Genomic DNA, 26772 nt, shown 5'->3' on the forward strand with positions numbered 1-26772 from the left:
TGTGGCAGAAAAGAGTTATGAAACATCTTTCCGTTTGTTAACAATTTGCGATTCTGCGGACATCTGCATCTGTCACGTTCAACATTAAATTGCATATATCTCGAAAACTATTAATTCTAAGAAAGCCAACATAAATATAAACTTGTATTAAAATTGAACATAAAATCTAACAACGTAATAATGTATAGGATGTTTCATTTAAAATAAGCAAGCAAGTATCGGCTTTCGGTACGACCGGAAGTGTGACGTTATTGAAGATATTTTAGATGAGGTCGCTCCAAGGTTCTTACCAAACCATTAACCTTTTGTAACCTTGCCATTCATAGCTTTCCCAAAACGTCTAATGACGGTTGCCGGTGGGATACCTTGTACAGAAAAACAGAACTTGCGTATAAAACTTGATGAATATGGAGTTTTATGTATAATTTTATGTACAATTATCCGGTTTACATTGTTAATATTATGGGCTAAGTTTAAAGTTTTCAGGCCGTTACTTCTTCAAGTATGGAAGTTGATAAAAGTTAGTAAACCTAAAGACAAATATTTATTTTGACGCAACATTTTACAGACATACACAAGACCCGTAAAGGCAGTGGCCAATGAACAAGACAGCTAAACTTTTTCCAATATCAGTATCGTCTCCAGATAAGAGCTCTTCCTGCAGCGAGTCTCTTAATTGCAAATGTCATCGAGCTGCAGCAGGTTTTAATGAGTTTTCTCTAGCAACTCGATTGTCTGAAAATCTATAAAGTGTTATTCACTGTAATCCCAGAGTGAAGGAAGCTTTTTAAGGGTTTAAAGAGATTTCTCACGGAATTGAATAACGGCCCTTCTCACTTCCCGGTGGCAATTTTACCAGATTATGTTCGACAAGCATATCCATTTGCATATGGTGATTTCAGTATTGAAAGTTATTATTCGTTACTGGAGATATGGCTCCCGATGGGACAGCATCAGGCCGAGAAAAAACTGGAATTTACATGTAGAATGTGAAACTGAGACGGTTGGCATTGAAAATGTGCATCCTTGAAATCCATTAAATCACTTTTCAAAAGCTCAAGCGTATAAACTTCCAATTAGGTTACTGGAATCGATTTGAATTCAAAAATAATTTAACATCAAGTCTTGTTTGTTTTTCTTATTATACCTACTCTTGAGTTACAAAAAAAAGAGAAAAACAAATGGAACAAAGATTTCCCAGCTGTCGGCATAAAAATGCCAGAAGGCATAGTCAAAAGGCCATTACTGAGGCTTGTAGTTCAGCTTTCAGATGGTTGAGTTACAAGTTAAGTTTGCCTTATATGTATACTCGCATTGATAGATTGAAACTGACAAAACAAATAGTAGTTCCATGTTAATTGAGCGAAACACTTTTATTGTTTTAATTGTTTTGATTGTTCATGCATTGTGGACAATAAAAATGGCCATTATGGAGTATGTGTTGTTTTTTCATTTAATGTGGGAAACCGATTTTGTATAAATGTTTCCGATATTGCAATAATTTGCGGTATTGCGAATGAATCCTTGATAAAATGGTGAAGGTAATTTCCGTTATTAAATCTACCAAAGCTGTAATGTGTTTTCTCTATTATCCGCCTTTCTTTTTATTAACATAATTTAACAGTTTGCAATTCCCCCAACTTCCTTTTGTGCCATGTCAGTAAACACACGTCCCAAACTATAGTTCCATTGTGCCTTAAACTAGCAATTTTGCCTGGCTTTATAGCAAATTCCCATCAAGTCACACAATGCTAAATACTATCTATAGCGATGGAGACTTGATGCGGAACTCACATTCGCAATAGTAAAGTCAAACACAGGAAGTTCCGTGTATATGAAACTCTGTGAACTTGATTTAAGTAAGTTTGCGAGGAGTCATCTGCATGCGAGAAATAAGGTGTTGCATTTTCACTATGGAACTCCCATCAGCAAATTTCAACACCGAAATATTAAATGTAAACGAATCAATGTCCTTTCCGTCCGTTAAGCCCATACGTGTCATCACCCTTCATGGACAATTTGCCCGCTCTAGTAGCATGCAAATTTGCACATTGCTCAAATCGCTCTTGAATCGATTTTTCTGATACAATGGCTATTTTGTTGCTTTCTCTCATCATACACGATATTTTGAGTTTGTATGCGGTTTGAAGTTGCGAAGTTAGCCACTTTGAATTCTCTTGGGATATTTTATCATCGCGCATGACTACTCTTTTGTGATATAAATATGATATTAATGTAATCGTAGCAGGAAACAGGCTCTGAGGAGAAAGCTTATTTCATCGCACAATATATGTGCGAAATTCCACTATAAAGCTGCCACTTTAGAATACATTGTACATCGAGTGAAAATTGCTAAAGGAAAATTCTTAATCTTAGAGCTTCCGGGGAAAGTCGATTGTTGACAAAGTTAAAACTCACTCAAGCTGTCTTTATTTCCGACACTTTATTTTCTGGAGTTAATTTCTCCTCTGGGGAAGTCTTTATGCAGTTTGAAAAGTTCTGCTCTGGACAGTTTTCATTTTTACCTAAATTTCATTCCTTGGGATAAGAAAAGCCACATGGAAGGATGATTTTATATAGAAATCCAATATGAAAACTCCCAACCGTGATCGCTCTGCAAATTAAAGCAGATCATCTGTATTAATAGAATAAATGTTTCCTAAATTTCATTGTTTTAAAACAAGTTAAAATGGTGTACACATACAGGATGTTTCAGTTTTAGCCCACATAATTTTAATAGCGCATTGAACGTCCAAAAATAATGTCAGTATGCTATATAAACCAATGTCCAATAAGGTTTCTTTTAGCAGATAAAGAGGGTTCAAATTTAATTTAAAAAATGGGAAATGTTAAATTTGTTCAAAAAGGGTTAGATATTCTTTAACCCGGTATTGGTATAGTAAGAATAAAAAACATTAACGATACAGTGGGGTATGATGTACCCAAAAACGTAGAAATGCTATAAAACAAAAAAATATAGATTATATATTATATATTAGGTGTACAACTTTGCTTCCGCCGTTTTTTTTCCGAATTTCGCGATTTTATTGTAAAAAACTAATTATACCTTTAGGATCCAAAGTATTGTCCATCGCTGGCCACTACTTTCTCCCATCTTTCGGGCAGCATACGAATCCCGTGTTGAAAAAATTGGACATCTTTTGAAGCGATCCACGATTCTATCCAATTTCTTACTTCTTCATAAGACCGGAAGTGTTGGTCAGCTAGCCCATGTGCCATGGATCGAAACAAGTGATAATCAGAAGGAGCTAGGTCAGGAGAATATGGCGGGTGGGGTAGGACTTCCCATTTCAATGTTTCCAAGTATTTCTTGACCACTTGCGCAACATGGGGTCGAGCATTATCGTGCTGCAAAATCACTTTATCATGTCTCTCGTTGTATTGCAGCCGTTTCTTTTTCAATGCTCGGCTCAAACGCATTAATTGGGTTCGATAAAGAGCACCTGTGATTGTTTCAGTTGGTTGTAACAGCTCATAATATATTACGCCGAGTTGATCCCACCAAATACAGAGCATGATTTTGGAACCATGAATAGACGGTTTGGCCGTCGACGTGGAAGCATGGCCGGGATATCCCCAAGTCTTTTTGCGTTTGGGATTATCGTAATGAACCCATTTCTCGTCCCCAGTCACAATACGATGCAGAAATCCCTTCCGTCTTTGCCTTGCAAGCAACTGTTCACAAGCGAACAGACGCCTGTCAATATCTCTTGGTTTCAACTCGTACGGCACCCAATATCCTTGCTTCTGAATCATTCCCATGTCTTTGAGGCGTTTTGAGATTGTTTGTTGAGTCACTCCCAATGATTGTGCCAATTCTTGTTGACTTTGACACGAGTCTTCGTCAAGTAATGCTTCCAAGTTCGCATCTTGGAAAACCTTCTTTCTTCCACCGCTATGTTGGTCTTCGACGTGAAAATCACCGTTCTTGAAGCGCTGAAACCACTCACGACATGTCCTTTCACTAATAGTGGCTTCCCCATAAGTATCTGAGAGCATTCGATGAGCCTCAGCAGCAGATTTCTTCATATTGAAGCAGAAAAGTAAAACCTCCCGCAAATGACGAGAATTTGGCTCGTACACTGACATTTTCAATTGCGAATAACTTTATGATGAAGACACAAATAGACTAATATTTTTATGAGGTTATGTTAACAGGTGCCCAAGGCTCCTGCATGCCCACATGGGGTTATTTATTTCGATCATTACTTACCGCTACATACATCTATTCAAAAACGGCGGAAGCAAAGTTGTACACCTAATATATTATATATAAAAATATAAGTAGAAATAAAAAACTTTATAAATTAAACTATAACATCAAATAATTTCATATTTTCTTAAATAACTATTATAATATTGCCATTTACTAATGTAGATACATTTTTAACGTCAGTTCCATATTATATATATATAATCTTCATTTCATCGAAATAGGCTATCGACCATATTGGTCTTTCTGCCCTTGTTACATAATCAGGTGCCTAGGTCTACACAGAGAGTGGTCAGAACGGTATACATTGGAGATGCAAAGAAGAAAAAAAAAAAAAAAAAAAATCGTTATTGTATATCTTCGCTCAGTTCTTCGTGTAACGTATTAGGAGGGGAGAGAAAGTGGGACTGTCGTGTTTGTCGTCTGAGGCAAAGTGGATTAAGTATTGTCCAGTTGTGTCGGTTGTTTTTCCATTTTGTCTGTATTTGTGATAGTCTGTCCGTTATTTTTGTCATGTTCGTACGCTCGTATAGTAATTGTATGGAGGGGTTGTGCAAAGGATTGTCAGGATGTCTTATTTTAGTGATGAGTCTCAGAGCGATTTGTTCTGTTGTCTGTATATGTCTTTTGGTTTTTTCGGTAGCGTTTGCTCTCACTATATGTCCGTAGTCTAAAAGGGGTCTGCATATCGATTTGTAAATTCTTGTCGCTGTCTTCGTGCTGACTCCCTTATTTTTGTATGTCAGTGCTCGGAAGTGTTTTGTTCGTCTCGTTATTTCTGTCCTTATGTTTTGTGCATGTTTGTTAAATTTCAATTTGTGGTCTATAGTTACGCCCAGGTATTTTACGTCGTTAGTGGGGTGTCCATATTATATTATGGGTGCTTTTATAAAACTAAAATGATTTTTCGTAAATACAAACATGTTAAAATAATATAAAAAGTTTTGCCTTTAAAAACAAATTCATTCTATGGACTATATAAAACAGAACATTTGTCACAAATGTGAGTGCAATGATCCATGCATATATAAAGATTACACGAATTACACACGTAAAATGAGTTCCGATCTTGCTTTCTTGGGCACAAATAACATCTTCGCGATAGGTTTTGTCTTTTTAAACCTGGTTCACCATGTGCATGTAAGCTTTGACTAGATGTTCCTGTAATCTCAGATATTTTTATAGGAAGTTCGTGCCTCAGGTGTGGATTTTCTTTTCTTCCTATCACGTAATCTTTCAATAAGGAAATGCCTAATTCTTTCAAAAACTTTTTACGAACAACTTTTGAGTGTTGATTATTAGCTTTATATATAACCAAGGCATTTATAGCGGCTGTATTTAGAAGCGAATAAAATAGCGTAAGAGGCCATCTCCTACTATTTCTAGAGACACTATAGGTACCTTATCAATCATATTCTAAGCCGGATTCTAATGGTTCATCATTAGAATTATCGTCAAATTCTTCCAAAATTTTAGTCAAATTTCTTTGTTTCGCCTCGCAAGTCATTCTACAAAAAATAAATTATATGTTTAAAACTAAAACAATGAAATACTCCTTTTAAAAATCAAATTACACATTCTTCCTACCTTATTCAAGTTGTTGAATCACTACACTCCTATTTTAGAACAAAATTTTCAAAAAATATTTATTGATACACTACAAGTAAATTACTAACAATATTAGTACACTGGGGTATACCCTACCCCACAACACTTTAAATGAATATATGAAAAACAACTAAGAGCTTATTGGACAGCCTCTCTAGGAGAGACATTTACTGGTCTTAATTTAAATGTACAAGAGCGCTGAATGTAGTAATATTGCAGATTCCCTAGAAAATTATAATATAAATTTACTGTGGTATGTCATACCCCATCGTACCAACGCCAAGTTAACGAAATTTTGGAGGTGTTGACTGTTATAAATGAAGCAAATGTTTTACTGGAAAAAAATATTTATTTTGAAGAGTAAAGATAAGTAAAATGTGATGGATCGGTTTCCTTTTGTTTTAACATTTCCAGTAAGTGTTGGTGTCATTACGTTTTAATGATTAATTTAGGACATGCATTAAAATTATTTTTATTTTTTTACTTGGAAACGGTGAGTCGAACAAAAAAACTTAATAGAGACCCTTTCTTCAGATTTTAACTAGGAATTCAAGGGTAATTTTTATTTTCAGAAAAACCAGTAGAGTACCACTTTTTCTGGAAAAATATCCCCTAATAAGGAGGAGATAGGCACGCTACTAAAAAAGCTAAAAAATATTTTCTTCCATTAAAACACATGCGTCGTTTATAATCGTCAACACCTCCATAATTTCGTTAAAGAATCTCTAGCCCTTTTTGAAGAAATTTGGTGTTTTTAATTTTTTAAATTAAATTTGAACCTCCTGTATCTGCTAAAGGAAGCCTTATTGGACGTTGGCTTATATAGCAAACCGATGTTATTTTTGGAAGTTCAATACGCTATTAAAGTTATACGGGTTAAAACTGAAACACTCTGTATAGTATTCATTTAAAATTTTTATACAGGGTGGTCCCTAAGGGGGTTCTAAAATTTAAGGAGCTGATTCTATGGATTGTTGTAAGACGAAAATATTGTATAAACGTATGTCCTAAAATGAGTCATTTTCAAGATACAGGGGGTTAAATACATATTAAGAAAAATAAAATATTTTTCTTCGTATTTTCAAAATATAGAAAATATAAAAGCAACACGAAATTGTAAAAATGTAAAAATGACAACGGAGTACGTACGTATTCATTTGTTTTGTATGCCTAACTTTATCTCTAATAAATTTGTTAATATTTTCAGCATAGATTTTCAACGGAACGTATTTTATTTTTTCTGAAAAATGACTTATCGTGTCAAAAAAATACAAGAGAGATTTTTTATGTATTTTTGATGATTGATGATTTTGAATTAGTTATTTAAAAAAAGCTATCCAATTTGAAAAATACCAGTGGCGTAACCCTCATTCCCCTATAAAAATTTACATAGTAATTCCTACGTACGTCTATAGTTACAGCGTTTTTCTTTAAATGTGTTGTTGGCCTATTGTGAGTTTCGATAAAATATCTTGCGCCATTTTAAAAATAGACAGAAAAATATTTTATTTTTCTTATTATGTATTTAACACCTTGTATCGTGGAAACGACTTATTTTAGAACATACCTTTATATAACATTTTCGCCTTAGAACAATCCAAATAATCAGCTCCTTACATATCGAAACACCCTTAGGGACCGCCCCATATGTAAAGGACGATCAATATCAAGTGTGTCTTTTGTATGTTGAGACAAATTTTGTAAACCATATAAATTCACCAGAGAATTTCGTGTAATATTTCCAAAAGTATTCAGAACTGTTCCACTTAAGCCGATTCAAAATGAGTATTAAATTGCGTATATTTGCCATAATTTAACCTATGCAGGTTTTTTTATGCTTTAGAAACATGATGCACAGGGTGTTTCATAATGGTATGTTAAAAATTTATAGAGTGAATCTGTTGATTTTAAAGAAAAAGTTCATATGAATATATATCCGTTTTCGTTTCCTGTCTGAAATACAAGGTAATAAAAAAATACATTTAAAGTTTTTTCTGTTAAGTCCATTCCGGCATTAAATATTTTCAGAAAAATTGGGGAACGTAAAATAATTGAGGCACATCTCTTAAGAAGAAAGCAATGCTTTGAATTTTTCCAGTAGCGTCCCCATTGATGTAACACTGCATATTTGAAATGAAAAAAATATGGTACGTCATTGGTTTAAAAAAAAAGTAATAATTTTTTTAATGTGGAAAAAAGCTCTTGAATACCTTTTATAACATTAACTGTTTTCAAGAAAAAAATTAAACGCAATAATCTGCAACTGAGAAATCGCGTAATTCATTCGTTTAACACAATAAAAAATACACCACGGAATTTGTCAAAGAGTGTGCGATGATATGCGAAAAAGGGCCGATGTATGTATTCTCGCAAGTGGAGGGTATTTTCAACACCTTATTTAATTATTGTTTTATAAGTACCATAATGAATTTAATTTAGTCTTATAGTTTTAATATTAGTCAGAAAATAATGTTTTTTATATTTTCATAAAAATTGTTAACGTTATGAAAATATTCAAAATATCTTTTTTTCACAAAAATATGGAGCATTCAAAAAATTATTTTTACTAAAAAAACAGTGATGTATCATATTTTTCGTTTAAACTATTAAGACTCACATCAATGGGGATGCCATTGGTAAAATTAAAAACATTGTTTTTTCCTTAAAAGATGTATCTCTACACCTATTTTACGCTCCCCAGTTTCCATTAAAATATTTAATGTCGGAACAGACCCTTATCATCCCGTATTTTAAACATGAAGTGAAAACGAACCCATGTTCGTATGAAGATTGTTTATTAAATTTATCTACACATTCAGCCACTGACTTTTTAACATACTATTATGAAACACCCTGTATATGACTCGAAAAGGCAAATTTCATTAGATCATGTCGTTAAATAATCGTTCCATATTTTTCTGAATTTCCTAGCTCTCGACTGCTTTAAACTATATCCCTGAAAAATCACCTCTCCCTTGAAAAATAACACGTACCGAAACATAATGATAAATCTGAGGCAAAACTAATTTAACTTCTCAAATATTCCCAAAGGCGAAATTTCTGGTATTGCATACAAGTTTGCCATTGCCATTTTTACATAGGAATCCATTACATGGAGTCGGTTTTAGAAAACTTGCTTTGAGAGCCTTAATGTTAGTTACGTGACTAAGATTTTAGTTCGAAACTCGTTAAGCAGTAGCTTTTTTGCCTGAGCCGATCCGAAAAGTGGACTACGGTCCTCTGATTGCTCTCCCAAACTGAGACCCTGGCAGTTTAGGCCCGAAAGATTGACATCGGTTGTCTAAGTTTGAAAGGGGGTCCAGGACCGGCTATTTGGCCGAATTAATTGCAGTTGGCATTCCTTTTATGATTACTGGCAAATCATCGACATCTGGCAGTTTCGCAACAGTTAACTCGTACGCATTGTTATCTATAGAAATTTCAGGTATTTATGCGCACAAAGTTCGAAGGGTAAATATTTACTTTTCGCTTAACTCCATTAGCGATAGGAAATTTAAAACTTAACGCGACTTTGTCGTGCAACCAAAATGAGCATAGATTTTTTTTTTCTAGGAAAGTTCAATTCTGCAACAATATCGATGTGACTTTTTACTGAAAAAATGAACGAAAGTGCAAGTTATTACGGACTGAATGTTTTGGAAGTGAACTGGACATTGCACGAATATAACTCGTCCTCGACTGCTCAGCCCAGCTCCAAACTCTACCACTGGTACGAGGATGATTCGTCAAAAATTCAAATCTCTTTATACGGGATTATCTTCCTTTTGGCGATCATTGGAAATACTCTCATCATCTTAACCCTGGTGAGTACTGTGTTGCATCATCTGCAAGAAGTAAATTATAGTCGGGAATTAAAATCGACAAAAAATACCCACATTCAAGATGAAATGAGATCTTTTGAGCTGGCCTGTCTTGCACGTAGAGTGAAAGCATCCGAGCAAAAAGTAAAAATGGCCAGTGGCCGAGTCAATTCAGTTGCTGAACGTGTTTTAATGGTTCAGAATCCAAGAGCTTTTAGGAGAAAATGTGGGTCAATAGATTATTAACCCTCTGAATACCAGGTGGGGTCACTGACACCCACAATCTTGTTTTTCTCATGTAAAATTGTTAAAACAAATAATTTTCTTGTTAAATTACAGGAATGTTATCCTCCAGCCGTTTGTATTGCTTGGAGCAGAATATGTTTTTTACAACATAACAATGAATTTATTATGAAAGTTTGTCCTTTAAAAAACGAAGTTGGTACTTCTTGGCACTTCTAGTATTCCTAATTTAAAGCGTCAAACCTCTCGAATTCAACTGCGTAAACATTGCCGGGAAGTTATTAGTCATGTCGGTTGTTGTGTCCACTCTTTCCCTTTTTCTACCCGTCCTTTCCCTTTTTCACAGAATTTCCCCATCTTACATCCGTTGAATGTTGAGATCCAGTTTCAGCGTTTGTTGGCAACGCAGTTTGTTTTAGTCTTTTGAGGAGATTATGGGTAGTGAAGTGTCCGTACGTACTCGTAAGCTTAATGAAAATGCAAGAGCTACTGCCGCATTTCTTGACTTAGAACACTCGATACATGCTCCGTCTGGAAATGATGAAGATATCGACGTCATTTTACAGTGTTTTGAAACCGGAGAAATCGTGGAAATTGAAGAATAAGAGGACAATGAAATATCAGTTGAATCAGATACTTATGGTGAAGAATTCGACAACGTAAGTGACTTATTTATTTACAAGGATGAAGCGTTTTGGTCGCAACAACCATTCTATCAGAGAAACTATAAGACATCCAATATAATGCGCACATCGTATGATGTTTCCGCTAACATTAACAAAAACGGAGATATTTTATACTTTTTCAAATTATTTGTATTTCCTGATATTATCAGGATAGTTATGAAGTATATGAGTCATATGGGAGCAGTCGAAATCGACAAATTCAATCAAAAAACAAAGAGAAAGAAAAACGTGTGATGTTGACGAAACCGAAATTCATGCATTCGTTGAGTTACGAAATTTCGCACAGGCAACTAAAGGTAATCGAAAACTTGCCTCTGTGCTTTGGCGTCAAGACTATTTCTCCAATAGATCGACAGTGGCTCATGGCTTAAATGAAGCAGTCCGCATTGGAAAAAGTAACTTGCTTTAGAGGCACAATATTTCTTTCGGAAAAACAATACAGAGTTATTCACGTCGTGCCACACGAAATATTACGGCTAAAGTATTAAATATTTGGATTTTTTGCGTTGTATAGAACTTAAATAGAGGTATATTCTAAAAGGATTTTCCTTTTATACGGGGAGTTATAAATAACCGAAAAATATAAAAGTTATAATATGTTTTTTAAATCAATACTATATATACTAGTACTGTTTTAGATTCATTGAAAAAAATAAATCTAAGTTTGGGTAAGGTTTACCTACCCTAAACTTTAAGGATTTTGAAATTATTGAGATTTTGAAAAAATGTAGTACAAATTTAAAAATTCTGCTTTAAAGAAAGTTTTAACTGGAGTAAGTCGAAATTAACACCAATCCTCAAGCATAAGGCATATTTCATGTTATAGTCATTCAAATATAGATATCTTATACAGTGTGTTCAAAAAATAAGTTGAAAAATGTATTTACTTTGAAGAGTATTAGCTTGATTAATTTTAGTGGCACACCTTATATTTGATTAGTTCGAGTAACAGATAGAGATATTACCGATCGAAAACTATTGTATAATACTTTCCTATACTTATAAATGTTAAAACTTAAAAGCTTTCTTCAAAAATTGGGATTTAAAAAAAGTAGAAAATCCTATTACTTTTTGTATCAGTTGCCATGGTTACGTCTACAATGCCAAAATAAAAAGTCATGTTTATGCGTTCTCGTTTCCGAGAATTTTTTATTTATGATATTTTCAATATTATTTGCGTAACTTACAAAACAAAGGGTGGCATTTATGTTTTCGAAGAATTCTTGATACACTCGACTAACTTACATTGGTATTTTGAAAAATTTGGGTTTGGCTAATATGAGGATTTTCGATAACAGCAGTAAGTATATTAAATTCATTTTTTAATGTTCATGTTAACTAGACCTAGATTTCTCAAAATACCAACGTAAGTCATTCGAGGGCATCAAGAATATTAGAATACTAACCATGGCAACTAATACAAAAAGTAATAGGATTTTCTACTTTTTTTTAAATCTTAATTTTAGAAGGAAGCTTGCACATTTAGGTACAGGAAAGAATAATAGTTTTTGATTGGTAATATCTCTATCTGTTACTCCACGTACTCAAAACTAACGTGTTCCACTTAAATTAATCAAGCTAATACTCTTCAAAGTAAATACATTTTTTAACTTATTTTTTGAACACACTGTATAAGATATCTAAATTTTAATGACTATAACATGAAATATCACCCACGCTTTAGATTTGGTGTTAATTTCGGCTTATTCCAGTTTAAACTTTCTTTAAAGCAGAATTTTTAAATTTGACCTACGTTTTTACAAAATCTCAATAATTTCAAAATTCTTAAGATTTAGGATAGATAAACACTACTCAAACTTACATTTATTTTTCTCAAGGAATCTAAAATGGTACTAATGCATTGAATGTTCCATTTAAAAAACACAAATTTGATATTTTTCACTAATTTACAACCCCCCGAATAAAAGGAAAATAATTTTAGAATGTACCTCTGTTTGAGTTCTATACAACGTAAAAAAATTCAAAATATTAAATACTTTAACTGCAATATTTCATGTAGCATGGCGTGAATAATCTTGTATATCGAAATGAAATTAATGTGAGTCTTCTGAAAATCTATAAGTTAATATTTTACTCAGATCTGCCACACTTAAGCATTGTACTTAAGTAACATTAAATATTTATTGAATTTTGTGTGCCATTTAAATGTCACAGTTTAAATGATGCAATTAAGCGAAAGGGCACAAAACGTGTAAATTTTAGTATGCGAAGTTGGCACTGTTTAGCAATTGAATCGTTTATTTCAGAAACCATCCATCGACCAAAAATATCAAAATGGAGTTATACCCAAAATTACAATTACAATGTCTATAGGTAAAAATATCATTTAGTGCAGAAACCCCTATATAGCCGTACTATAGACACCTTTTTTTTCAACCCATTTATTGGATAAACTCCTTATGTGAACACCCAAATTTTTTTTCATGGATTAACAAAATCAAATGAATTTTATAGTTTTGTGTCATTGTTCAAGAGGCGAACTCCTAAATAACTTGAAATTTTTTAAATAAAGAAAAAAATATCTATTGCGTAAAGTAGTTTTTTCTTATTTATTCAAAATGTATATTTAAGAAAATATGGGCTTTCGGAAATAGACGATTCAATTGTTTTTTACTTAGTTCGATATTTAAAAATAATATTTCAATCAGTTAAACGAAACTACATAAGAATGGGTAGTCAAACAACGGTCGCTGAAAGGCACTTAATTTTCATCCACTACAGAGAGGGATACAGCCAAAGGGACAAAGCCAAAATGGGAAATAGATGTCCATCAACTGTTCGGCACATCATCGAGCGTTACCGCCCTGGAAATAGAATTGCGAATAAGTCCCGAATGGCCCCTAAAAAAATATTCAAGAAACGCAAAGAACGATGGATTGTGCCAGAAATAACCAATAATCCTAAACAACGTTGTCCAAAATTGTGTTTCCAGGTGAAAAGATAATTTGGAAAAAGATGCATCCGAAGGCAGTTCGATGTGTTTTGAGAAAAATCACATACACGGTCGAACTGTCAGAAATAATCCCTTTAATAGCCAAAGAATTACGAGGGCTCGATTGGAGTTCGCCACAGAGCACATTAGTAAGGATTTAAACTTCTGGAATTCGGTCATATTAGCTGATGAAGCCAAAATCAATTTATTTGGATCGGACGAAAACATATCGGTGTGGAGAAAGTCTAATAGAGAACTGACCTTAAAAAATTTCAAAGCTACGGTGAAGCAGAGCGGAGGTGGACTAATGCGGGGGTGTATGTCGTCTGCAGGAGTAGGTAACTTGCAGTTTATTTAACGACTTATAAACCGATATACATTTGGATATACAGATCTGGGCGAACATCCGGAATAAAATTAATGGTTTTTCAACGAGTAACTTTAAAAAACGCTTAAACAAATTAATTGATTTTGAATTATATCTATTTTTGGTAATAAAATAAAACATTTTCCGTCAACTCCTTAACTGCGCCCCTTCCCAACTTGTTTTTATGGAAACATATGTCGTGTATGGACTCGTTGAAAAGCTTGTGAAAAATGGAATATTACCATACACTTTTTTCTGTTAGTTATGTAGATATTATGAAATTTAAAAAATTCTTTTGAAAATAAAAAAAAATGACGAATACCTTCTTAGCCCTATCTGGAAGTTATTTAACGTAGCAGATGCTGAAAATATCCTCCACCCTCTGCTTGGCACGCTCCCAGGCGAGCTTTTCACGAGCTTTTCAACGAGCCCACACACGACATACGTTTCCATAAAAAAAAAAAAATTGAGTAGGATTGCAGTCAAGAAGTTGAAGGAAAATATTTTATTTTATTACCAAAAAATACGTACAATTCAAAATCATTTACGTTTTTTTTTTTTAAGTTACTCATTGAAAAGATATTAACTTTATGCCGGACTTTCGCCCGACCCTGTATTAAGACATCTTATACCAAACGCTCAAAAATTAGAACTTAACAATAATTATCGTTTTTATCACGACAACAACCCCAAATACACATGTTGGATTCGCAGTTTGTTGCTTTATAACTGCGCAAATATCATTAAAATACCAGCCCAGTCACTAGATTTAAATGTAATTGGAATCTTGTGCAATATGTGCAACAATACTTAATATAAATAAATTTAAAAAAAAATTACCGATGCTTGCAGCACTATTACCCCAAAAGTCACAAGAAAGTTGGGAGAATCAATGCCTTGACGCCTACAGGCAGTCATTGATTACGAATACAAAGGAGGACTGACCAAGTACCGTGCGTTTAAAAAAAAAACACTCAAGTAGGCTTTGGAATTATTTGATCTCTAGCCCGTATGTCTTTGATATGTTCTATGTAATCTCGAACTTAAATAAACCTAACCTCACTTTTAATTTTAAACTTTATTAGCGGTCAAGGAAAAATAAAATATAAATAAATTTAATTAATATATATTTACTTACCGTATTGCCGTTTACAATTTTTCTTAAGAATTAACCGACAAATGCTAGGCTATATATCCACTTATTGAGAAAGAGTTTTTAAAGATGTGCTGGGAGTGTCATCTATTACTCGCTTCATATATTCAACAAGTTCTGGGGTTCGTGTTGTTGGTCTCGCACTTCCCGATTTCCTTTGAACACTGCCAGTTTCATGAAACAATTTCACAACATAATGCAAAGTGTGGCGAAATTGCGATTCCAACACTGCAATGTGGGAAAATTTTTGACGAAACTTTTGAAAACAAGGTGGAATTTCAGTTACTCATTTTTTGTTTATGAATTATCTATATCAAAAATAAGATGCAACCATAAAGGCTTTTTGTCTGAATGTAAACATTATTTTTAACACTTGGAAAACTGTAACTAATTAAGACACAAGTCTGTGGAACATTGAAAAAGATAAGTTTTAATAAAATACGACAAATAATAAAGGTAAATGAGATCGTATTTAATTGAGGTTAGGTTTATTTGTTTATGTTAGAGGTTACGTAAAAGAACTTATCAAAGACACACGGGCTCGGTAACAAATAATTCCAGTCTACTTGAGCGTAATTTTTTTAAAATGCACGGTATTACCAGTCCCATATCAATATAAGGGTGTTCCAAATCTGATGTGTTATCATGGTTATCTCTTAAACGGTAAGAGTTATAGAGTCGATTCAATTACAAAAAATGTGTGAAATTTAATAGTTTTGTTGGAACTGAAAACAATATTACCAAATGATCTTTAGTTTCCGAGTTATTATGAAAAAACTAAAATTTAGTCAAATATAATTTTTTAAATGAATCGAAAACTAAAGATTTTTCAGTAAAATGTTTGATATAAAAACTTTATAGTTTTCTTATGTCCACAAATCAGTAAATTTTACAATTTTAAATATCACTTAGTTTTTGAAGTAATGACAACTTGAGTATTTTAAATAAGGACTTATACATTTTTTTTGGCGATTTTTAAAGCCCTTAGTAACCCATTTAGAATGATGTGTCACACGATATTTTTTTATGTTTTAGGTCAAAAAAAGGATTCTGTATTTTTCTCTTAATTAATTATGCTGGTCCTGGAGTTCTAAGTAAAGAATGCAATTATTATTGCTCAAAAATGTTATGGAAGCAAATAAATTATCAATCAAGCCATAGAAAATTAACAATAAATTGGTAAAAAAAAATCATGTGATACATCATTGTAAAGGGGTTACTAAAGACTTTTAAAAATCACCAAAAATGTACAGGTCCGTATTTAAAAAACTCAAGTTGTTGTCATTATCTCAGAAACTAATCAATATTCAAAATTTTGAAATTTACTGCTTTGTAGACATAAGAAAACTATGAAGTTTTTATTTTAAACATTTTACTGAAAAACCTTTAGTTTTCGAGTTATTTAGAAAATTAAATTTGACCAATTTTTTTGTTTTTTTCATAATAACTTGGAAACTAAAGATCATTTGGCAATATTGTTTTCAGTTCTAACAAGGGTATTAAGTTTGGCACATTTTTTCTAATTTAACCGACCCTGTAACTCTTACCATTTAAGAGATAGCCATGAAAGCACATGTGATTTGAAACATCCTGTATAGGAGTTCGTTACCTTCATTAATTTTGTAACTTGCATAATTTATATTGTGATACTAGAATCTGACATAATTTCCTAAAAAAATTGTAGTTTCTCAAGTGTGGCACATCTGAGGCAAAATATCGTTTTACATGCTTTTAAGAATCATACTAAATCTATCTTATTATGTCGTTTTTTCAAAGTAAAGATTCTACCTCTGAGGCAAGTTAATTTCTCTTACAACAGACTGCATTATTTACGCTGTGAGTCACTATATTTATGAATCTATCATTGTTAAGGTTGAGATTTTTACATTTTTCTGCATATTTGCGTTTTTGGCACCGATCCATAAAGTTATAGATTTATTTATAGTAAACTACCGAGTATATTACTACACAGGCACTCATCTTACTGTGGCGAGAGATTGCTTCTATTCAGGGGCTTGTCCGCTGGAAGGATTTACATGAAAAGCAAACCGGCAAAGTATGGAAGGAAGATATGGGTTATGACGGATTCAGCAAATTCGTATTGTATAAATTTTAAAATAGACCTCGGGAAAACTGGAAACAAACCAGAAAAAGGACAAAAAAAGGGAGTAGTTCTGAATATGGCAAGCGTGCTTGGCCCAGTGTAGGAGATAACAACAGAAAATGTTTTCACATCTCTAGATTTAGCTAAAGAACTGTTGAATAAAAAATTGACACTTTGCGGTACACTGCGAAAAAATAAAACATTCATTCCACGAGCATTCCTACCGTCTAGAAGACGACCTCTATCATCTTTATTTTTGGGTTTCAATGTGAAGCAACTTTAGTGTCGTATGCCTCCCACCGTAACAAGTGTGTTGTACTGATGTCAACTGAACATCACACGAGCACCATCGTGGAAAATAATCCACAGGAAAAGCCCGAAATTGTAGCCCATTATAACAACACAAAGGGCGGCGTTGACAACTTGGACAGAATGATAAGTGAGTTCACGACCCAGCGGCAAACAAAAAGGTGGCCGTTTGCACTCCTTGAGAATTTGATTGATTTCGCTGCGTTCATCCTCTGGAACGAAGTGCACCCAGATTGCAAAAAAGTTTACCTCCATCGACGACGTCTATTTTCATTGGAAATTTCCAAAAAACTGACTCTACCTATGATCCAGAGAAAACTAAATAATCCTGGTGTTCGGACCAAACTTCCAAGAGAAATTCGTCAGTTAAAGGAGCCTTGCTTACTATCTGTCCACGCGGAAGAACAAGTGGAAAATGAAGCAAGGAAAGGTGTCTCAGAGAAGGAACTGGAACAACCTCCTCCAGTCAATCAGCCAAAGAAGAGATCAAGGTGTTACCTTTGTCCAAGAAACATTGATGCAAAAATTAACGTCAAGTGTCACGGGGGTAAGAAATTTGTTTGCAAAGAGCATCGAAGCACCTCACCTAATTAAATTTTTTAACTTTTTGTATTTCAATGTTAATTTTTGAATACATAACGTTTCAAAATACCTCATAATTTATTAAAATTGTTAAGGAAAATTGGGGGATAAAATAGTGGAGTCTTTAGAGACCCAACTCGGTACGTCGTGTAAAATTTTTCACCCGGTATTCGGAGGGTTAAACGAGGAAGTTGAGGAGCGATTAATTTAATATCCCTTTTCGTCAACAAGGGATTTGTAACTCAAATGTTTTTATGGGATATTGCTGCTGATGCTTCATCATCGTTTATCTGTGCCATAAATGAGTACACTAAAGGAAACATCCTACTTTTAACGCTCATTAGGGTATTGGTATTAATTTACCCCCATCCAGGGGGAAAAGCGAATTATTTCAATACATATTCGTTTCAATATCGTGCCTACGCTTATTAGTGTTTTTCCCTATTCGCCACTAAACTCGAACCACATTACCAACTTTCCGCACTGACAAATCCCTTTGTTCCCTATAAATTGTCAAACTTTCATGATTAATTATTTTGCAATTTTACTAGGTGTAAAACATAGTTGTTTCCGTCAATGAATTTTATCCTAAAAGTTATCAATTTAAGTTTGTTTTGAATTTAGAGGGGCAATGAGACGCACGTGTACTGAATATGAAAGCTCATTTTTGTAAGTTTCTGAAAGCACACACAAGACACAGGGACGGCCGTAGCAAGTCTGGCGCCCCGGGCCAAATTTTTAATCACCTTCCCCTTCCCACCAAGAAAAATTGGCGATCAGGTAAGTCGACCGCTCTTCCTGGTCTGTCGCCTTGGGCCGCCGTCCAACTTCGCCCCCTATAAGGCTGACACCGACCAGACGTTTAATAATTTTGTTCTAAAAGTCAGAGATAAAATGAAGATTTAAAAATATATCGTGTGTCTGGGTTAAGAACTTACCACCTTTGTAAAATCTTTATTTCTTGGCCAATTTTCACGTTTTTTTTGTTAATTAGATATTTAAAATGAGCATTTGTCTAATAGGTACCATGACTCTTCATCCATAGTTAGGGCCAACTGTGTGCATTTTTATGGGATCAAATTTCAAAAAGTACTATTAGAGTTGTTTTTAGGATAAAGATGAAAGTAGATTCTCAATTAGAATGACCTAAAACCCACCTGTACCGATTTTCACTTTTCTGCTATACAGGATGTTTGAGAAAATCAATAAAACATGTTCTAAAAAAAGTGGTAAGAAATCTTTTAAACCAAAATTTCTTGATATACTTGAAGCTGGAGATCAAAATCTAAGAATGGAGTTCTGTTTATGGCTGTAGGGTATATACTTAGAAGAGCTTAACTTTTTAAAAAACAACTGATACATCGATGAAACTACGTTTATGACAAACGGTGTAGTGTCGGCACAAAATAGTAAAATGTGAAGTGACTATGACTCGAATTGGATATCGAATGTAAAAGACAATACATAGTCTTCAAGAGTAGACGTTTTCTGTGGTATTGTAAATCAAACGTTTATTAGGACATATTTTTTCAACGAAAGTTTGAATACTGCTCGTTTTCTGAGATTTCTACAAAATGAGTAATGACGCACTTGATGAGCTTCCTCTTGATTATCGTTACAGTTTACATTTCCAACTTGATGGAACGCCCATTCATAATTCGATTAATGTCAAAAATTAGTTAAGTGATAATATTCCTAAACATTAGATTAGATGAAATAGTCCTCTTATTTGTTGGCCGCCGCAATCTGCGGATATTACGCCCATGCACTTTTTCCTTCATGGAACAATAAAATATAAACTTTATATCACAAGACCCCGGACCCGCGAAGAACTTTATGCACTCATTAGAGAAGCTTGTCGGAGCGTAACTCGACATGAATTAAATGACGTATTGAAAAATGTATAAGAGAATTTGGGGGGTTAATTGAAAACACTAATATTGAACCTTAAAAATTGTTTTGTTGCAACTAATAATTTATTATTCTATGTTAAATTCAAATTAACATAAATTTATTGCAAAAATGTTAATTTTTAATATTTAAAGAGTTCAAAGTTCTTGAATGCTAGTAATACATTTTTTTTAATAAGCGCTAATGAGTTTTATTGTTAAGATAAATGTTTTGCCAATTTTAAAACTTGTTTATATAAAAAACATGTTTTATTGATTTTATCGAACACCATGTGTAGCAAAAAAATGAAAATCGGTACAAGTGGGTTTTAGGTCATTCGAATTGAGAATCTGCTTTCATCTTTATCCTAAAAAAATCTCTAATAGTACTTTTTGAAATTTAATCTCATAAAAATGCACGCAGTTAGCCATGATTATGAGTGAAGAGTCATCATACCCACTAGACAAATGCGCATTTTGAATGTCTAATTAACAAAAAAAAAGACGTCAAAATATGTATATATTCTAATATACAGGATGTTTCATAAATATATCGACAAACTTTCAGGGGATGTAGAGCTTATAAAAACAAATATTTAGATCCGATATCGCTTGGTTTTTGAGACACAGTGTTTAATTTCTTTTGTTTTAAATATTGTTTGAATATTCCAAAAACGGTTTGTGATACAGGTATGCAACTAAGGACACGCTATGGAGGGATAAATATTCATGTTCTAGAGTAGACAGAATATTTCCATCTATACTAATGGTGTTCATGAGACCATTCAATGGGATGCTTTTAATGAAAAAAAAATGGTACACCGCTGACTTTTTTAAGTACGAATATATATATTTTTAATATTCCATCAGTTCTTAATAAAAAAGGCCTCATAGTGTATTGTTGCTCAAGTAGCCGTTGTCAAGATAAAAATTAATTTCTCATTCCTGTGTCTACCAAAAAACTGGTATGGGTGTCCAAGTGCGATTTTTTTAAAATTATTTAGGAGAAATTTATTTAATTTTCATTTAGTAGATATAGAGGCCATAAAGACAAATATGCGTGAAACATGTGTCATCGCAAAATAATCCTCTTCTTCCAAACATATTTCTGTTAAATTTTGAGCCATTTACGCATCGTTCATTTAGAATTACAAAATAGTATGTGCATCCAACCTCATTTTGCAATAAAGCTTTGAATATGTAATACTAATAATATTTACCAAATGACGGTGATGAATATTCAAAACGAGATATGGCATGACTGTCCGATACTTCAGCTCTCTCATTCACTGTAGTTTACTTAAAATAACTTTAAATATACAACTAGTTTTAATAATTTTTATAACATGTACGATTTGGTTACACTCAAATAAAATGAGGAAATTAGTTAAGTCACGTATAACTTTGTGATTTTTTAATAACACAATTAAATAAGTACACTTTAAACTTGACTTTCAAATAAATGACAAATCATTTTGAACTGGGAAAGTCAATGAATAATTGCATATTCTAACTACTTATCTCACTAAATCATTATAATTTAAAAGATAAAAGAAAAGTAATTGGAAATATGGATTATGTTATGTCTAGAGTATTACACAAAAAATATTCCCTGTAGACCACAGGCATCCATTTAAGCATTGACCTTATTGTTGAGACTTTTTCTTTGCTTAGTACATTAGTTTTTCGAACAGGACGAGGAGTTCTCATTTTTGTTTCAAATGGTTTTCTTGTGGCGTTGTAATTTCGCACCGAAGCAGTTTCCCAACAGCAATTCTGTTTATGGGATTTTTTATAATTAATATCAGGAATGTTTTCCGATGAAATCTTAGAACATTGACTTTTGTAAAAGATACAATTTTATCATCTTAAAAAGTCGAAGAGGACTTCAAATTAAAAAAAATCGGCGGTAGTTATTGTTATAATTTTGTAAGGTCTTGCTGTGGAAACCTTCAAAAATGTCATTAGCGATACTGGAGAATAATATCGTGCCTTCGATAACACTTTTTCAATACAGCAATGAACATTATCTACTTCCTGAACACAGAAATGGGCCGGAGAAGAAAATTTCATAGTTACTGTTGAAATTTATGGATGCGTATACAAAAAGTAACTAATGGCGTACCACACTATAGAATTTTTATTTTGTGGGACGCAGCTGTAACTCCATAACACTAGATTTTTTAAATTTGAATAATCTAAATAACCATTTTCTAAAATTTTTAATCAGGCACTAAAAATATCATTACTACTCCTTTCCGATAGATATTCACTCCACATTGCACAATAAGTCTACTTCGTTTTTGAAAACTGTGCTGTTAAATTATACCGGGTGATTCACGGTCGATGGTAGGTTAGACGTTTCTGGAAGACTGATATCACGATTTTTATGAAAATTTGCATAAGTAGATAAATGAACTTGCCCTATCGACGTAAAATATTTTCAGTCATGCAGCGTTGCCGGTTCTATCAGAAAATACTAGCATCTCCGATATTTTAAATGGAACACCCTGTATATTTTTTCATTTTTGGGTTCTACATTTCATACTAATAACTTCTGCATTTAACTTCCTATACTTATCTCTAGCAGTTTTCGGAATATTATTTAATTTTCTTATTTTTTGTTCAAAGTGAGGCCTTTAATAAAACCTCTGCTATAACGTGATTTGAATTCACAAAGGGACAAAATTTTGAATATAATTTGTGAAAGGTCCATCAATTTATCGCATGTAATTAAGAATGTTCTGTCTTATACAGGGTGGCTCAAAATTAATGGTCTTACGGGTAAACAGTAAAAGTGTCTAAAGTGTGTTTTTTCAAATGAAACCCTCTGTATATTACTAGCCATGCTGAAAGACAATTAAATTTCCTTTAAAATGATGTGGTACATCCCTATACCTAAACCATCACGTTTCGAAAATAAAAGCTGTTTTGTCTTTAAATTGAATTATTTAAAGATATTTGCCAAAGGTGGCTCTGCGACGCCATATATATATATATATATATATAGCTAATACATTCACAATATTTTCTTCATCAGCAGTTACAGGTTTCGGTAATTTAGGTTCGGCCTTTAGTCTCGAGCCATGGTTAATGAAGTTTTGTTGTATTCTTATAAACTTCCTTTCGTTTATTGTTTGCAAATCAGGATACATTTCATTAAACTTTCTGCAGGTCCTTGCTATAATTTGGTCACATTGTCCATGTAAAATAAATAATTTCATCAACACTTCATTTGAATAACTGTTTTCTGGCATTTTCTCACTGTTTTTGACTCACTATTCTTAAAAATGCGTAAATAAAAAATTACAACAACGCCGCCTGTCAAACTGTTCAAACAATTGCATAGTTTTCAACAATTATGGCGTCGCAGAGCCACCTTTGGCAAATATCTTTAAATAATTCAATTTAAAGACAAAACAGCTTTTATTTTCGAAACGTGATGGTTTAGGTATAGGGATGTACCACATCATTTTAAAGGAAATTTAATTGTCTTTCAGCATGGCTAGTAATATACAGAGGGTTTCATTTGAAAAAACACACTTTAGACACTTTTACTGTTTACCCGTAAGACCATTAATTTTGAGCCACCCTGTATAAGACAGAACATTCTTAATTACATGCGATAAATTGATGGACCTTTCACAAATTATATTCAAAATTTTGTCCCTTTGTGAATTCAAATCACGTTATAGCAGAGGTTTTATTAAAGGCCTCACTTTGAACAAAAAATAAGAAAATTAAATAATATTCCGAAAACTGCTAGAGATAAGTATAGGAAGTTAAATGCAGAAGTTATTAGTATGAAATGTAGAACCCAAAAATGAAAAAATATACAGGGTGTTCCATTTAAAATATCGGAGATGCTAGTATTTTCTGATAGAACCGGCAACGCTGCATGACTGAAAATATTTTACGTCGATAGGGCAAGTTCATTTATCTACTTATGCAAATTTTCATAAAAATCGTGATATCAGTCTTCCAGAAACGTCTAACCTACCATCGACCGTGAATCACCCTGTATACAGAATACTTAAATTTATAAAGGAAATTGCTGATTTTAGCTCTAGGGCAGCTTAAGACACTTTGCAGGCCAAAAGTCAAAGCATATTTGTCGTTATCTCCTCTATCGCGATTCCTGTCTTCGCGCGCATATAGTTTTCTTTTATGTGCTTTTGGTGTTTATTCTGTAAGTCTTGATTCGTTTGGTTATTTTGTCGCAAAATTTCTAATTCCTCGCATAGGTCACAACGGTCTTTTCGTCTCGAATGGAACGATAGATTAAAATATTTACAAAATATAGATCTGTAGTATGATTCCTTCACCGCCAAACGATTTTTTTCCTCACAGAACACTATATATAATTGGTACATTTTTTTCATGTTTAATGAAGAATGTGAAATTTTTTTTCAACTCGTTACTCGACGGTAATGTGACTCAACACAACCAAAATGAGTTGTTATATTTACAAAATTAACATCAATTTCAGGAACGAATCTTTTTGGATGCTTTCCTTGTAGTGAAGTCGTAGGAACATTGGAAATTATTTCCTTCTTAATACGAGCATTAAAAACTGTCTTTTCGCTGATAGATAAGGTTCCAATATATTAGGTCGTGTAGTATGAAATGAGTAGATTCTCGAAATGCCACATTCAACTGCGAATAACTTCACTCTAAATCTATATTTGGACTTGACTTTTTTATGTGGAAAAGGCACATTCTTCCTCTTTCGATCAGAGTTTAAAGTGTTAAAAATTATTGAAAACTTTTATTTTTATAAACATTTTTGTGCAGCCATGCAAAATAGTGAAATTCGTGTGTTAATGATGTGTTTGGTACTGAAGTCACTTCACAGCAAACAGTATCTCGTTGGTTCATGAAATTTCGTTCTGGTAATTTTGACCTAACAAATGAACCACGTGGACGACCTGAAACTCAAATGGATAACGATTATCTGAAAGTGTGGAAGCGTGGTGGAAGCGAATCCACGTCAAAGTGCAAGCGAATTATCGTTAATATTCAGTGTAAGCAAAAAAACAATATTGACTCATTTGGCTGAAATTGGTAAGGTGAAAAAGCTGGACAAGTGGGTACCGCATGAGTTGAGCGACATACAGAAAGAACGACGTCTCGAAGCTTGTGTTTCTTTGTTGTGCCGGTATAATAACGATCCATTTTTGAATCGGATTGTTACTTGTGATGAGAAATGGATCCTATATGACAATACCAGACGTTCATCTCAGTGATTGGATCAAGATGAACCACCAAAACATTGTGCGAAAAAAAATCTTCATTAAAAGAAGCTTATGGTGTCCGTTTGGTGGTCCAACGCAGGTGTCATCCATCACAGCTTCACGAAACCTGATGAATCGATTACGGCTGATGTCTACTGCCGACAATTGACCGAAATGATGAGGCAACTGACGGTTAAGCAGCCAAGATTAGTCAATCGAAGCGCACCGCTATTGTTGCACGACAACGCTCGGCCACACACCGCACAAGTCACCTTGGCCAAGCTACAGGAGTTGGAATTGGAAACTCTTCGTCATCCACCGTATTCACCCGACTTAGCACCCACTGATTACCACTTCTTTCAAAATTTGGATAACTTCTTGGTAGGGAAAACATTCAACTCCGACGAGGCTATCAAAGCTGCCTTCCAAGAGTTTATCGACTCCAGGCCTGCAGGCTTTTACAGCAGGGGAATCAATGAACTTCCCGTTAAATGGCAGAAGTGTATTGATAATGGTGGTGCATATTTCGATTGACAATAAAAACATTTCATATGAAAAAAAAATGACTAAAGTTTCAATTCAATTCTACTCATTTTATACTACACGACCTAATAAAATTGTTCGCAGACTTGTAACTTGTAATTACCGATTTTTTAAAAATAACGATACGTTCAATTTTTACATCAAGTTCCCTGTTGTCTTGCATTTCCTCACTAATATCTTTTCGGATGTAGAAATTATGTAAATCTTTTCCACGTTCTGTCAGACAGTAAAAATGCTTAAAAACTGTCATGCGCTTTTCTTCAGACACAAATTTTGTTCATTCGTTTTTACATTGGAAACAATTTTCCAATATTTTAACTTTTCTGGCGGGTACAATTATCTTCTTTACTGATAAATATTCAACTCCGGGGTCATGCGCATGTTTACGAATAACAGACTTCTAGTTATGCGAATTACCTTTTCTTTTTCGAGACGTTTTAATTTCATTTTCAATCTTCTTCAATCATTTCAATATCTCTTTCGGTACTATTTCTGTAATTCAATAATTTTTTTGACGCATTAAAAATATTCAAAATTGGATGGATTAAGCCACTTTCTACCAAACAGAATTGCAAGAGGAATGCCATCTTCAATATCACTCAGAACCTGAATGAGGAACTAAAGACCTCATTTCTTAATACTTTCAAAAATTAAAACTGAACCTCGTCATTTAAAACCAATTATTGAAGCGAATTACAATTGAAAGTCAGTCGCTTGACAGCAGCCGATTAGATTTTGTTTGGTGTGACGCATGTGCGACATATAATGTAATGTCTTGACTATTAATTCTTAACTTTTCCACTTACAATTATATTATTCTAAAATCTGTGGTTTTTAACTTATACGAATTTGTAATTATTAGTTTTTGATCACATTTACGAGTATAACGAAAATATACCATTTAAAATAAATAATACCTCTTGTGTTAATTCCCTGGAAGCAATTTTAATATATTTTTTAATTTTGGCACTTACGACTATGTAATTTTAAATAAACGACATGTAGAAATGTTCCTATGCATCATAATGCTGTACAATAGTCAAGTC

At 33.3% G+C, this 26772-nt stretch overlaps 1 protein-coding gene across 1 annotated transcript in view; it reads left to right on the forward strand.

The window, feature by feature from the left end:
* The window catches only part of LOC136413243 (cholecystokinin receptor-like), a 237775-nt gene that overhangs the window by 79057 nt on the left and 131946 nt on the right, over positions 1 to 26772 (forward strand). Inside the window, exon 2 of the mRNA XM_066396667.1 lies at positions 9416 to 9666. Coding sequence (XP_066252764.1) covers positions 9463 to 9666 — 204 coding nt within the window. The 5' untranslated portion in view covers positions 9416 to 9462. The remainder of the gene's footprint in view (positions 1 to 9415; positions 9667 to 26772) is intronic.

This window comes from Euwallacea similis, chromosome 13, assembly GCF_039881205.1.
Source record: "Euwallacea similis isolate ESF13 chromosome 13, ESF131.1, whole genome shotgun sequence".
Taxonomy (NCBI): Eukaryota; Metazoa; Arthropoda; class Insecta; order Coleoptera; family Curculionidae; genus Euwallacea; species Euwallacea similis.